This window comes from Elgaria multicarinata, chromosome 2, assembly GCF_023053635.1.
Source record: "Elgaria multicarinata webbii isolate HBS135686 ecotype San Diego chromosome 2, rElgMul1.1.pri, whole genome shotgun sequence".
Lineage (NCBI taxonomy): Eukaryota > Metazoa > Chordata > Lepidosauria > Squamata > Anguidae > Elgaria > Elgaria multicarinata.
In genome coordinates this window covers 122,535,314-122,550,523 of record NC_086172.1, presented here as the reverse complement: position 1 = coordinate 122,550,523, position 15,210 = coordinate 122,535,314, and the positions used below count along the sequence as shown (strand labels likewise).

General features: G+C 48.2%; 1 protein-coding gene and 1 long non-coding RNA gene across 2 annotated transcripts in view; both read right to left on the bottom strand.

Annotated features, from left to right (window-relative positions):
* Positions 1-3,263: 3,263 nt before the first annotated feature.
* LOC134392840 (uncharacterized) overlaps positions 3,264-15,210 on the bottom strand; it is a 57,627-nt gene continuing 45,680 nt past the window's right edge. Inside the window, exon 2 of the long non-coding RNA XR_010025065.1 lies at positions 3,264-4,251. This is a non-coding gene — a long non-coding RNA (uncharacterized LOC134392840). The remainder of the gene's footprint in view (positions 4,252-15,210) is intronic.
* The window catches only part of SLC39A13 (solute carrier family 39 member 13), a 28,196-nt gene continuing 16,249 nt past the window's right edge, over positions 3,264-15,210 (bottom strand). The window contains exons 3-10 of the mRNA XM_063117525.1: positions 14,846-14,959; positions 11,823-11,944; positions 10,868-11,014; positions 9,790-9,879; positions 9,261-9,311; positions 8,429-8,561; positions 8,208-8,307; positions 3,264-7,258 (exon numbers count right to left, since the gene is read on the bottom strand). Of these exons, the coding sequence (XP_062973595.1) occupies positions 7,183-7,258; positions 8,208-8,307; positions 8,429-8,561; positions 9,261-9,311; positions 9,790-9,879; positions 10,868-11,014; positions 11,823-11,944; positions 14,846-14,959 (833 nt within the window). The 3' untranslated portion in view covers positions 3,264-7,182. The remainder of the gene's footprint in view (positions 7,259-8,207; positions 8,308-8,428; positions 8,562-9,260; positions 9,312-9,789; positions 9,880-10,867; positions 11,015-11,822; positions 11,945-14,845; positions 14,960-15,210) is intronic.

The following is a 15,210-nucleotide window of genomic DNA, read 5'->3' as shown; positions in this document are numbered from 1 at the left end:
CTGCCCTAATTAGAAGGGCTTCCATGGATAGTGACACATGAAGCTACCTTATAAAGAGGCAGATGATTGGTTCTTCCAGGCTAGTATTGTCTGTTCTGACTGGTGGCAGCAGCAGCTCTTTGGGGGTTCAGGTAGAGCAGTCTTCCCTAGCCCTGCTAATAAAAGGATCCTCTAACTGGTGGTGGCAAAGGCTGCAGGCCAAGCAGATGCTCTCCCACCAGGCCTGTAGCCACCCTAAAAGTTGGGGGGGGGGGATTTCCTAGCACTTTTAGCATAAGAAAAACTATTAACATAAGATAAGATACTTTTAGCATAAGATAGCCCAGTACTTTTAGCATAAGACAGCATAATTTCAATAAGGAGAAAAAAGACTACTGATCCAATTCAGCATTCCAATAGCTCAGTTTTTAGATGACAACATTTTCACATGGGGGAGATGCACTGATTAATTTGAGTGTGGAATGTCTAAGAGTAACCGAATCCAAGTGTCCAGTCCATCATTGAACCAACAGGTGTTTGAAAGAACAGGTATTATAAATGTGAGCAACATACCCTTTAAATCTATCTATCTATCTATGTACACATAAGTCAAAATGTTCCTTCATCTCAGGTATGCCCTCTGCTGTATGTACTATTAGGAATAGTACTCTGTCCCAAATAATAGCACCTTTACCTATAAGAAGAAAAACAAAGGATGTCCAAAATAAATTTAATTGGTTGAAGAAGAAAATAGGGGGCAGACAAAATTTTGGGGTGCTTGGCTGCCCCTGACTATGGCCCCATCTTCTCTACCCAACATAAAACCAAACCAGCAGAAAGAACACTTCAATTTGTTTAGTTTCAGACACTTAAAACTTGTCCAAGTCAAACAGGTGTACACTGTACTCAAAAATCCTAGAAGCTGGTCAGTCTTGAGGCTTGGCTTCACTTATTACTGGGATTCAGAACTGAGGGCCAAAACAAGCCTGACTCAGAGCCCAATTCAGCCTTGTGGTGTTCCCTAGTAGGCCATGACACCTTCCCTGGTATCATCCCCTTTAAGAACATGCTGGATCAGTAGAAGGGCCCATCTAGTCCAGCACTCTGTTCACACAGTGGCCAACTAGCTGTTGACCAAGAACCCACAAGCAGGACATGGTGCAGCACCACCCTCCCACCCATGTTCCCCAGCAAATGGTGCACATAGGCATAGTGCCTCTTACTGCCTTTCCCCTGACCATCAATCATTTGGTGGTTTTCTGGAATTTGTGAAGTTTTTCTCCAGTTCTAGAAGGTTGAAGTGCCCCCTCCTAAGTTTTGGTTACTGGCAGTAAGAGTATTAAGCTAAAATGTGCTGGTATTTTTGGAATTTTGGCTCTGCTCCATTTTTGCCTTGGGCCCCACCCCCTTTTTTGCCTAAGACACACCCAGCACTGGAATGCAGCCTCCAAGCACTTCTCTGAAGTGGAATTCAATCCTTGAGCTAAAAGTCATTCAACACGCCTGACTTTAAAGGGATCCCACCCACCCCAGATGGGATTGATGAACTATCTGTGTCAGATGATCAGGGCAACTGGAGCACTTTTCCTAGGAGGAAAGGTTCAAACATGTAGGGCTTTTTAGTTGAGATGAGTAAGGGGTGGAAATGACAGAGGTTTACAAAGTTATGCAAGATATGGTGGGAAAGGGAAGATTTTCTCCTTCTCTCATAATGGCAGGAGCATTCAGGTCACAAAGTACTCTGTTACAGAGTACATAATTCGTTGATAGAATTTACAGCCACAAGATCTGGTGATGCTCACTAGCTTAGCTGTCTTTTAAAAGGGGATTAATCTTATCTTCTATGACTACCTATATGGAACTCCTGCACCTTGGAGAGCTCCTTTAGAGTTCTGACTGAAACCAGGAGCAGATTCACCACCCGACTGACATCAGGGCCACCAGCCTCCACTGGCCAAGCCTCAGCTCCCCGGGCACAATCCAGCCCCCAGGGTTTTCTGAGACTGCTTTGCCCTTTCCTCTGGCCCTGCCAGCATTTGTGCAGTCCCCCACTCTTCAAATATTGAAATATCTCTCCTAAGGCTTAGTTACAGACAGTAACCCCCTTCATTCCTTACCAGGGCTGATTGGAGTTGTAGGCCAAAACATCTGGAGGCCATAAGTCACCCACTCATGATCTAGCTTCACATTATAGGCCTGATGGGCTCAAGATGAAAATGAAAAGATCGCAGGGCTAATATTCTTGCAGAAACCAGTCAAGCTCTTTCACCAATAAACACAGGAGGTAGCTTCTCCGCAAATTCTTTTAGGGAGTCTGGATGATTGAATTCACCTCTCAGTCAAAGAGTATCTGGGGACCACATTTGGAATTGGGAGAGTATTTGAGGACTAGTTGGCTACTGCCTCTATGAGTATGTTTGCATTTTCCTCTGGCTCATCTCCTGACTGGATTATATGGAGTTCATTTTTTAAAAAAAAGTGAGGAGAGATTAGGCAAATTCATGAAAGACAGGTGTTGAGAGACCTATAAGCCTTGATCCCTAAATGGAGATTCCAAGTTCAGAGGCAGTACAGATCTGAAGATCAGATGCTGGAGACAACAGAGGAAAAATCTTGCCCCAGAAGTCACCTGTTGGTGGGCCAGTGGTGTAGTGCTTAGAGTATGGGTTCCAGTCCCCACTCTGCCTTGAAGCTCACTAGGGGTGCAATCCCATGCATGTTTAGACATACTAGCTGGGAGCTGAAGGGCGTTTTTCTAAGCATGGATTATGCCCTAGGTGATTTTGGGCCAGTCACTGACTCTCAGCCTAACCTATCTCTTACCTACCTACAGGGTTGTTGCAAGGAGAAAATGGAGAGGAGGATCATGAAGGCCTCCTGGGGGTGGGGGGGAATCCCTCCAGATGCAGAGGCAATGAGAATGGATTAGGTGGAATTTTAGTCTAATCCAGCAATTCTTAGTAGGCTCCCCCACCTTCCCAAGAATATACTAATTCTGCACTTGGTTTTGCACTAATTCTGCACTTGGTTTTGCACTGTGTGAATTCTCGCTCTGCAGAGGGTGAGAGGGTGAAAATGTACTGAGTTGTGGGTGATCCTGCTTTGGAGCAGGGGGTTGGACTACCTGGCCTTTTAGGTTATTTCCCCTTACAGACCAAAGGCAGAGCTGCTTCTTTCAATCATGTGCCATATTTCAGTTAGGAATGCTCTGGAGCACAAGGAAAAAGGGAAAGCATCCATGCCTATAAATAAGAATCCACACTCATCGTGTTGTGTTGTTGTTGTTTTAATGTCATCTCTATTGCCTCCATGCAAAGTAGATCAATACAGATGAATGAGAATGCACAAGAGCTAGTGCAAAATAAAGCTAGAAAAATAGGATTCTCTCTGCATTTCCTAAAGTGACGAATACAGTGGAGATATTAACCACACTCCCCACCAGGTCCTATGTGTAACACTGTGAGGCCGTTGCCAAATGCAGCAGAGGCCTCCTCCCTTGAACGGCCCCTTTAGGTGAAGCTTCCCAAGATCTGTAAACTCCGTCCAGGCAGCCTGGGCTGCAAGCCAACGTCAACAACTCACAGATTAATGAGTCAATGTCACCCACTTTGCATTCCTGAACAGTGAGCAGTGAATTCCTGCTGTAGCTTGTAGCCTACGCCAGACCCAACTCTGATGCAAATAACATGAGCTTCTGTGTACTTGTCCTGGGAGTGCACCAAAGCTCTTACCAATGCCAACCAGGGCAACAAATAGTCTCGGAAAGTATCAGATACGGTGTCCTACATGGCTCTTTTACCACCTCCAAGGAGGTTTGCTAGCAAGCCTGTCCACGCAGGAGTGAGACCGACAGTGATGGAGTGGAGTTTTGGAGTGTCACTAAGTGCCTAATAATGATTAACCACACCGGATCCCAGAGAGAGGAAGGGTGTCTTTTTGGGAGCAATCCATTTCTGAAGCTGGAGGCCTAACAGCTGAGAACAGCTGTTAGGGAAAGGCAACTTTCCAAGGGCAAAGAGAGAGAAGGGGGAGGGAGGGACAGAGAAGGAGCATACATCATGATCAGAGTCAACGAGCCAGACTAGCTGCACTCATTGCTGCGTTGTAGGAGAGGTGATCAAAACTTTCCTCTGAATGGCTGCTACAGGCAAGCATACTTCAACTGAAGTCACCAAACCAAACCAAATTCACAACGTCTTCATTCCCACAGATTTAAGGCCCTGTTCCCACTGTAATGCAACAGAAATCTGCTGTGTAAGTGGCTCTCCATCCCTCCTTAAGCAGAGATGGTGACCCAACACTGGATGTTGCTCATGCAGACTGCAGCTAAGTGCTTGTCTCATTTATGGTTCTGCCCAGTTTACATTCCACAAACTGCCAGCACATCAGATGCACGTTCAGCGCATTGCACACGGGGCTGACCTATGGGATCTTTGTGCAATGGAGCAGAGCTAATACACAATTGTCTCAGGCACTGAATTCACAGAGCCCTACACAGGCGTCATTGGAATTCCTCGAACAAAGGATCTGAGGATGGCAGTCTCTGGGAATTAAAGGTGTGTCATACATGGGGGCGGGGAACCCAGGAGCTTATTACAGCCTGAACCTTCCTGGCCTCTTCTTGAAACATTCTCAAGCAGGTGTTCTCAAACTTTGTCATAGACAGACCTGCCACAGCAACACACATAAATGGGGTCAGCCTCCCTCAAGTTTAATTAAGGATGGATCTACACTGGGCAGCAGGAGCCTCCCCAGGAATGTTTTTAAAGGGAAATGGGGCACCTGAAAGTACCAGGCTGGGAAAGGCTGGTGCGTGCCATTGCCCATTCCAAGACCGTTCAAGTCAATTCAAAGGATGAGGCTGCTCAGGCAACTGGTGCAAGTCAGGAAGGAAAAGGTGTTTCACGCACCGAGGGAACGTGCACACAGCAGAGGCTGGCCAGCTCCACAGTCAGGGACTGTTTAGGACTATTTTTAAAAAAAAACATTTACCCTGCAATGCTGGGGCAAAATGCCAGGGCCCACTGCACGGGGATAATGCAGGCAGCGGCATTGCCTGAAGCTACCTTGCCCTGCGTTTCTTTTTGCTGTGCCAGGCTAAAGGAATAGCAGCAGGCTGAAACTCTGCCACTTTCAGTGCTAGGACCTGTTGCCATTCGTCTCATCCGCTCCCAGAACCACTTGAAAAGATGGCGGTCGAGAGGCAGAGGACACTCTAACCCAGTGACAGCCCTGATTTTTAATACAAATATACTGGTTTGCCAAAGATATTCCAAGGAGACTCCCTATCAGAGGCCCACTAACTATCAGAGCTCTGGATTTACACAGTGCCATTCGGCAACATATAACTACAAGAAATGGATACAGAATCGCACTCCCCCCCCTTTTTTTTTTCTTTTTGCAGCTCTTAAGAGAATGGCTTGAAAGTGTGCCAAATTCCTAGAAACCAGCATAAGGAGGGGCCGGTTCCTTCACCCCTGAGCCACACTTCCTTTCGTTCAGGTGAGGCTTCCATGTCCACGCAGAGTTCATAGTTTCTTCTCCTTTCCCACTGTTGGGGCTGGGCAACTTGTGGCCCTCCAGATCTTCCAGCCTACAACTCACAGCATCCCTCACCATTTGCTATACTGGCAAGGGCTGATGGGAGTTGTAGGGCAAATACCTGGAGTGCCGCAAGTTGCCCATCCCTGCCTACGTTTCTGACCCCTCTTCTGCTCTTCTCCCCCAAATTTCCTAGCAAAGCGTTGAGCATACCTTTCCCCCCTCATATTGCCTCTGTATGCTCCGCTGTACCTTCCCCACTGACTGGTTTTCTCTTATCCACCATGGCAGAAGGCAGGCCCAGTTCATTCCTCAAGTAGCTACCAAGTGAGCCCAAAGGAAAGCTAAATATGTTACTGTAGGGAAGGGGAGCATGTGGCCCTCCAGCTGTTGTGGCTTTGCGCCCTCCCTCACTGCTGGCTATGCTGGCCAGGGCAGATGGGAGTTGCAGTCCAACAATATTGGGAAGGCCCCACGTTCCCCACCCGTGTCTCAGGGGTTGAACCTGCTGCTTTCAAGCTGCCCTATGGCCAGGAAAGATCAGAAACCCTTCCCAATTTAAGTTGTGCCACTGCTGTGGATGGAAGTAGGGTATGATGATCTCTCTCGGGGGTATCTTGGGCCCCTAGATGTTGCTGGACTACAACCCCCATCATTTCTGACTACTGGCCCAGCTGGCTGGGGATGATGAAAGTAGTAGCCTGACCAACCTTGGGGGCCCAAGGTGGAGGAAGGAGAAAGTTTCCCATGTGAATTCCGATTTCAATATAATGCATATGTGCGAAAGGAGCCCAGCGAAGGACCAGCTCAGTCCAAAGTGATCTTCAAGTTACCAGCTTGGGAAGAGGGAAAGGATCAAGCAGGAGATGACCTTCTCCCAGAAGACCTGGAAAGCTACGGGGAGGAAGCCAAACTCAGCGGCAGCACACAGACGTTGCCTGCAGAAGGTCCCAGGTCCATTCCCTGCTGTCTCCATTTAGAAAAAGGGTCTCTGGGTGCAGAGAGGGGAAAGATCCCTCTGTACCAGCAGGCCTGAAGAGTCACAGCCAGTCCAAATAAACAATACTGGCTAGATGGACAAATTCAGCCTGTCCAGGTAAAAGGCAGCTTCCTAGGTTGCTCCCAAAACAAACATGGAAAAGGTATCTGTTTCAGAACACTTCTTCCTACGCCTTTGAGCCTGCGATGGAAGATCCCTCTTTCATCTCTGTGCAGCTGCTGCCATCTTGCCTTTTCCTCAAATTTGGAGATTTGCCCCAGCAATTCTGGCACAGACACCCCCGCCCAAGTCCAGTCAGCATCACTGTCCATACCACCAAAAGCCGTTCCTCTCTTCATTGCAACTTCTTGTTTAAATAATAATTTTTTTAAAAACACACACACACTCAACCCTAAAAACACACACAACGCTACTCACTTCCTTTTCTCAACACTTTGGCAGTCCTGGTTTGTGACACTTGAAAAACAAGAAAAGGAGTCCAGCATTCACGCCCCCCCCCCCCAAAAAAAACCCCAGGCTTCCTCTCTTCGCCTCTCATGGTAACAGCCAGGTCCACAGGCACACAACGAAGACAAATCCAAGGGTGTCCCTTATTGCTTTGTAACAGTTCAGAATGAAGGCAGCTTTGGGAAGCAGCAGCAGGAGGCCTGAGCAGGCGTCACTCATTCCGGAGTGAGTGAGAGGAGCACCATGACAATGATGCCAGTACACAGGAGGAGGACTTGTTGCACAGAGTTCCTAGGCGGAGGAAGGAGACAATGACAAAGAAGAGAGCATGGGCTGAAGATCAGGCAGGAGATATATGTATTTGGGGCTTATTTTGATCCTTCTTGGGACTCTAAAGGCAGTTTGTAACAGGGGTGGACAGCTTGTGGCCCTCCAGGTGTTCTTTGCCCTGTAACTCCCATGATCCCTCACCATTGACTATGTCGGCTGATGGGAGTTCTAGGCCAAAGCATCAAGAGGGCCACAAGTTGTCCTCACCCCTGGTTTATAACAATAATATATTGTAAAAACAATTAAGCCATTGAGAAACAGGCAGAATAACAAAACACTAAGGAAAGGATAATCAGCAGCATGGGGTGCGTGGGTGGGACACAACCCTGACACCACAACCTCCAGAGACCTGGTAAAATTAAATTTAAAAAGCTTTGGCTTATTTTCTGGAAGTCGCCAAGGAACGCGCCCTCTGGATTTCCTGGGGGAGAGCATTCCAAAAGGAAGTTGCCAGGGCAGAGAAGGCCCTGCTTCCTGCTAGAGACATAGTACCACTGTATGCTGTTACAAATCAATCCCAGTTAATTCAGGCAAGATGAGATGTCAACAAAAGGAGGATTCCTCCTTTCACTCCTGCAGTCAGGTCTGTCTGCCTGCCTCTCTTCAAAACAGCTCCCAGAAAATCTTACGGGCTCCTATGTTTTGCAAACAATGTTCTTGCATCCCTGCTAATCAAGTTATCTTGCTCTTCCGTAATTGTCTGAAGTAAAAACACAACTTTCCTTATTGTCTCTGCTTTCACAAGTTAATTTGCTTTCTAAGCTGAAAAGCATGTATCCGATGAAGCGGGCGCTGACCCCGGAAAATTCATGCCACAATATATTTGTGAGTGTTTGAGGTGCTGCGGGACTCTCTGTTTTTTCAACTGCTGACACCTTTCTTCATAAATAGCCAGAGCAGAGACACTTACCAAGGATTCTTCTCCTCTAAGAGATCAGGCACGACATTCACCAAGGCGATGTATAAGAATCCCCCAGAGGTAAATGGGAGAATCCAGGCTATGGTTTCCCCTGCACAGACAACAAGAAGCACATCAACGACCAAGAGGTGGCCAAGGAGAACTACATTCAGGCAAACTGAGACCCAACAGGGATGGATCTCAGGCCTCGTGCCAATCCCCCAGAGTCTCACCTGTCCCTTTAGGTGACTGGGCACAAATGGCAAAGCAAGCGCCTAGAATTCCCCCAAGGGCTGTAGAGAGTTGCATCTTGGCGGCGCTCCAGCGATCAAACCCAGCCCGGAGGAGGATGACAAAATCTCCCATCTATGGAGACACGGGAAACGGAGCTCAGCAGTGAGGCACCAGACCGGAAAGCGGTCCCAAAGCACTTCCCCACCAGCGCCACCTACGGCGTTTGCAAACACAGGGACAAGACCAGTTAAGGAGCACGGCGAGAACTCCCACATTCTAGCCTCACAAAAGGGAACAGCTCTCTCAAGGGCTTTGGTTGGTGGGAAGGGATTCTAGGCAAAGGGACACCTTCGCCATGTGCCACCACGACCACCACCATGGCTGAAAGGAAGCTCAAGGAGGAGTACGTCTGTGTGTTCACATTCATCCCTTCCCTCCCACCTCCTTTGCCCCCTTGTCCACATTCAGTGAGTAAAACCTTTGGCAGGAGAAGGGGGATGTCATTCAGCAAAGCTCCAGTACGTTATCATTGGTGCTGTATGTACGTACATAGGATTTATTTGTTACATGTAGATCGAGCCTTTCCTCCAAGGAGCCCAAGGTGGTGTACACAGTCCTCCTCTCCATTTTGCCCGTACTGTGAGGTAGGTCCAGCTGAGAGTCAGCGACTGGCCCAAAGTCACCCAGGGAGCTTCATGGCTGAGTGGGGACTAGAGCCTGGACCTCCCCAGGCCCAGGCTAGATCCCCTCCTCCCGATAAAGTCCTGACCTCCCAAACAGGACAAGGCCTCTGCTCAGCTTCCCAGCAGGCATGTGACAGACCACACTCACCTCATGGGGTATTTCATGCAGAAGGATCGCCACGGTGGTCAGCAGCCCAACCTGCAGCCAGTGACAGAAAGGGGTTAGAACAGTCTAGGCAGCCCAAGAGGGCTGCAAGCACAGCAATGCAAGAGTCCTCCTGATCCTTTCGGCATGCAGCTAAATTGATGCTGATGCTCCCTGGATGGGGGATCAGTGCAGCTTTAATGCTCAAAGGACTTACAGTAACTGGAGTCCCATAGCGGAGATTTCCATGACAAAAAGCCTTTTAGTACTGAGTTTTAAGGAAGAATATGATGAAGCTGAAGTTGTTCCCGACAGGGTTGGGGAACTGGTGGCCCTCCAGAGGTTGCTGGATTCAATTCCATCAGCCCATGCCATGTGGCCAATGGTCAGGGATGATGGGAATTGTAGTCCAACAACATGTGGAGGGCCTCCTGTGCTAGAGAGTGGATGATGTCAGGACAATTTTAACAACAGCCTTTTTCATCTGAATGTTGTGGAAGGCTCAGGCAAGTCTCCTGACAAGGGAACTTACCTTTCTGCTAACCAGGAAGCTGGCTGCCACTGCTAGGCCGTGTGTGAAATTATCGATTGTGTTGGCTAAAAGATTGAGGTAGCCGCTGATCTGCAGAAGGCATGAGGTGGGGCAGGGAGAGAAGAAAACATCAGGCTCCAGTGATCAAAAGGTAACAAAAAAATGCAACACAGGAGATCAAAGAGGAAGACCATTTTCACAAACAAAGCGAAGAATGCTAATTTTATCCCCAAGGTAGTTTATTTTGAATTTGTGAAAACGAATTAATGAGGCATGTAATATGGCAAATCAACCATCTTTAAATTCAGTGGCAGCCTCTGGGACCGTGGCTATCGAATTGGCTAATGATCCAGTGGAGGGGAGGGAGGGGGGTAACCTGCTTCAGCAAACAGACACAGACTTAAAAGATGTGCCTTGCCAGCTGTCCAAAAGAAATGCAGCAACTGGGCCTGCCCCTTGGCAGGGGGATGTGTGTGGGTGTGTGGGGTGTGGGTGTGTTAAGCTCTCCTCTCCTGAACCAAAAAACAGACGACGGGTTTTTAAGAGCACAGAAGTGTTGCATGGTCGGCAGGCAGCAGTATTGCACAGATGGTTGTTTTTAAACACTGAAACAGCTTTTGGAGAATGTGACCAGGACCCAGGCACAGGTGGTCCACAGAAAGGGTCAAGGTGAAGGGAGATAAAGATGAGGAATCAGCAGATGGGCCATGAAGGTGGAGTTGGACACCAGGGGCAGGGCCCTCGCTTCGCATGCCCAAGGTCCCCCCCGGTCCAGTCCATGGCATCTCCAGTTAAAGGAGGCAGCTGGGCTGGGAAACACCTTTGGGGGGCTACGAATAGTCAGAGCAGACTGGGCTGGATGAGCCAATATGGCAGATTCATCCACTGAACAGCGAAGGCCCTGCTCGTCTGCCTGCCCACCCACTAGCTCACCCCAAAAGCTTGGAAAGGATCCTTCTTTTGGTTATTGTCACCTTGGCTTTCGGAAAGGCCTAGAATGTCCTTTAGAGAGCTGTTCCCATCGTTGTGGCCATTGGCTCACGGACCCCTCCCAAGCCCGCCCAGCAAATGGGTTTACCTTGATTTTCCGGGCCGATGGCAGAGGGGAATGAGAAGAGCCATTACACTGAGCTGCGCTCAACCTTTTTCTTTGGACTGGACTGGTTGCCTCCTGCATGTTCCTCCCATTGGGAATCCTTTCGGCAGGTGCTTTGGAATCGCCGACCTGCATCACGGAGAAGGGGCAGCACCTTTTCCATGTCCATCAAACAGAGACTTCTCTCGTCCCCTTCATAATGCCCTAACTGAAACTAACTAACTCCACTGAAAGATTTACATGAACCCCAGATACCTTCTTATTAACTATTTAATTAGGGAAGCACCTTAGGTCAGCTTTCCCGGAGCTGGTGCCCTCCAGATGTGTTGGTGGTGCCCTAAAACTTCCAGCATCCCCAGCCAGCATGGCCATTGGGAATGAAAGGAGTTGCAGTCCAACGCAACTGGAGGGCACCGGGTGGGAGACAGGTGCCTTAGACAAGCACTAGGTCTGCTTTGCTCATACGCCAGGTGGTATCAGAGGCCCAGGGCTCAGCAAAGGCAAAACAAATTTCAAGCTTCCCAGCTTCCCTCCTCACACACACACACACACACACACACACACACACACACACACACACAGAATTCAGGATTAAGATCCTGAAAAACCCACACTTTGTAATTTGAGTAAATTATGCAAATAGCTTTTAGGAAGTATTGCTAACTTTGCAGAATTGATGCCAAATGCAGACACATGTGGGAGGAGGGGGGAAGGGAAGAGAAATCCAGATGATGGACCTGGTCTTTCTTCTCTCGCAAGCACGGCTCGCAGGGTGCTGGGGAGCGAGCCCTTCCCTTCCCCAGCTGGGCCCTCACCCACTGAGCTTAGTTCACACTATTGAGGAGACAGGAAGAAAAGTTTCATACCGCATTTCCGAGATCAAAGAGCACCCCAGCCCCAATGCCGGGCTCATGTGCTACTTTCATTGTCCACTCACCAAGCTGGAGCTCCCTTGCTTCTCACTATCTGGGAACATCTTTTGTAGGCTCAGGAAGGTCAGCAAGCCAATGATCACCCACAGCCCCAGAAGCTTCTGCTGCTGGAAGCTCTGCCCTCTTCCTGGAGTGGGGGGTGGGGGAGGGGAAAGAAAGAAAGAAAGAAAGAAAGAAAGAAAGAAAGAAAGAAAGAAAGAGGTAAAGAAAAAAAATCCTGCCATGAGCCTTGGAAATCCTGGGCTCCAAGACTGTTTCCTACAGTTTTAAGTCACAACAGAAGAAAGCTGACCCTGGAGAGAACCTCTCACTGACCTGGTGCACACATAATGACAACCCAGAGTATGGGTTGAGAATGGATTGTCGTTGAACCGTGGGTTGTTACTTGCAAACCTTGCACTAGTGGTTGTTAACCACAAACAACCCAACCCAACAACAAACCATGGGTTCTCTTCCTGTTTGGTTTATGGTTAACAACAGATTGCTAAACTATAGTACAGGGTTCACACATAATGGCAGCCGACACTTCAGTGACAACCCAGACTCAACTCAGACTCTGGATTGCCATTACATGCACATCAGGCCATTGGTTCATTAGCACAAAAGGCAAACTGAGTTCCAGTAGAGCAGCCTTCCCTAGAGATGTGAAGGCCTGGAAAAAAACCTAGAAAAATTCAGGGGGGAAATGGGTTTTTCCCCATTTTTTTTCCTTGAAGCCTTTTTTGTTTTTTCAAAAAAAATTGAAAAATTGAAGAAGAAAAAAATAAAGAAAAAATGGATTATGGAATGTTTTATTTTAGCATGATGAATACAATGTTTAAGATATTTACTTCTCCAAATGATTTCTGAAAACTATGTACAGTATCAGATTATTACAATTTCTGTGCACCAAGGACAAGCAAGTCCAAGGTTGCAATCAGAGACCACAACTCTCAAATGCAAGAGCAAGATGCATTTCTGCCTCTAGGGGGCACTGCCATTGAAGCAGAGAATGAAACTGACAGTGATAGCTGTAGCTCAGAAAATGAGTCTGATTAAATTTCATGCAAATTCATTGAACCTTTTTCTCAGTTCTTTTTATGGGAATGGGTGCTTTATGTCTGCTTGACACTGTGGAGGACTAGCAGAGACATAAATAATTTTATTTGTTACTAATGTTGATGTTTCTTCTGTTTTTTTAATTGTGTTTTGCCTGCTCCTCATAAACTGGCAAAACCAAAGAGGTTCCTTACAGCTCCATTTGTTACCAAAAAAAAAAAAAGGTAAAAAAAGTAAAAAAGTAAATTCAATTTGTAATAACTGTTTGAATACACTGTACTTTTAAAAGACCAAATATAATAGTTTTATGCCAAACCAAGTTGTATGTAATTCCATTTTATGTTCCTAAAGTAACAAATTGACTTTCAATCAGTAAAAAGTGCTAATATTGCATTCCCCCCCCAATTTCTCCCCCCAAAACAGAGAAAATTGACTTTTTTTATGGCTTCCAAATTTCTGGAAATTTTACACCTCTAGCCTTATCTAACCTGGTGTTTTCCAGATGTGTGGGACTACAACTCACCGAATCCCTCAGCCAGCACAGCTGTCATAGGCAACAGCCTTTTTGTCAAGGTGCCCAAGAACCAGTTACGCAAGTGTTTGAAAGAGAGTCAAATTACGGCATTGTTATTTTTTTGTAGTGAGAGAATCCATCACTGTGCCAGGGATTATAAGGAGTTGAACAGAATGTAATATATATATAAGCTGAGAATCTAGTGTCTCGTATGGGAGTTCAGGTCCTGCAAATCTCAGCTTTCAGTTTAAAAAGTGTTTTTATGGCCAGGAAAAGGGTTTCTTCTGCACAAGGCAGAGCTCTCTCTCCCTACGCCTACTCTCCCCCACTGCTTCTCCCATCCTTCTCTCCTGGGACACCCTCGCCCATTTGGCCCCCTGCCAATCCAGTTCTTGTGACAGAACACCAACGTTTTGAAACCTGCAAGCAGGAGCGGTTCGAGGTGCGAACTCTATCGACCCGGTACGCTTTAGTCTGAGAGCAAAACTGGGATTTGGGGCCCCAGAGAGAGAGAGAGAGAGAGACATCCTGCTCAGGCTACAGCCACGCAGCTTTGCTGCTGCAAATTCAGAGCCTGCCTGAACAGGCATGAAGGCTGTGCCTCGGAAAAGCTCATTGTGCTCCACCCTGCTTTGTTCTTAGCCCCAGGACACAAAAGGTGCCTTTTGACTCCACCGGCTGCAGTTGTCAGCTTCACGCCCTCTGCTCAGGCTGCCTGGAGGCGAGCGAGAACCGAAGCGATGCCGTACGGAAACCCAAAGGCCAGAGGAAGGCCTCCAAGAAGAAATGGAGACGCTTCCCAGAAGAGAAGAAGATTCTTGCAGAATCAAGGCAGGCAGCAACACCAGCCCAGGCGCCGCTCTTAAGGGCTCTTCTGCGGCACCGCAAGGTCAGAAGACTTCCCTTCTCCTAATCAAGCAGCTAATTATAGGGCTGCATGGCACAGCAGCTCTCCATGGCGGCAGCTGAAGCACACAGAGGCAATGACACGCCACGCAGGAGCAAAGACGGCCGGGCTGCCTTTCTCCCGTTGCCCAGTTTTCTTTCTTGCATTTACGGACCAGCCTGCCCCAACCTGGCACCTTCCGGATGTGCTGGGATGCAACTCCCACGTCCCTCCAGATGTGTCAGACTACAACCCCATTCTCCCCAGCCATGATGGGGGTTGTAATCCAACACACCTGGAGGGACGTCAGGTTGGGGGAAGGCTGGTCGGGAGACACAAACCGGTTGCACTTGGGATTTTTTCTCCCTGCTAAGGCAGATTCCCTACCATTCTCCAAGATAGCTTCGGAAGGAGGACAACCACAATATGGGCCAAGGTGCAGAACAGACAAGTTCCAGCATCCTGGTGTCCTTTCTGAGAAAGCAAAGAGAAACCCCAAAGAAAACCCAGTTGCAGGATCCAGCAGTGATCTGCACAGCTGTATGGAAACGTCTGGGATCGCAAGGCGTGAGTCCAGTTTCAGGTATTACCTGTGGTGGCGCTGCAGGTGTAGGCCCAGGCCTCAGGGAGCAGGTGCAGAAACACATTTCCCAGGAGCCCCCCAATAGCAAAGCTCAACAGCTGCTTCATTCGATGGGATCCCTCTGAAAGATAAACGGCTGCCAGTCACCACAGAGCTCAGTCTCATCCTGCTGTGCTCCTCATGAGAAACTAAAAAGGGACGTGCCTATGCTCAAGCACTTGACTAGGAGGCTTCCACCACTTCCAAGGAAATGCTGAAACTGGGAAGCCACTTGCAGTCACGACCTAACTGTCCCTGCCGCTTAGGAGCACTTGGCAACTGCACCTGTGGGAGCGGGGAAAGCGGTGCACTCACAGGGAGATCCGTTCCTCT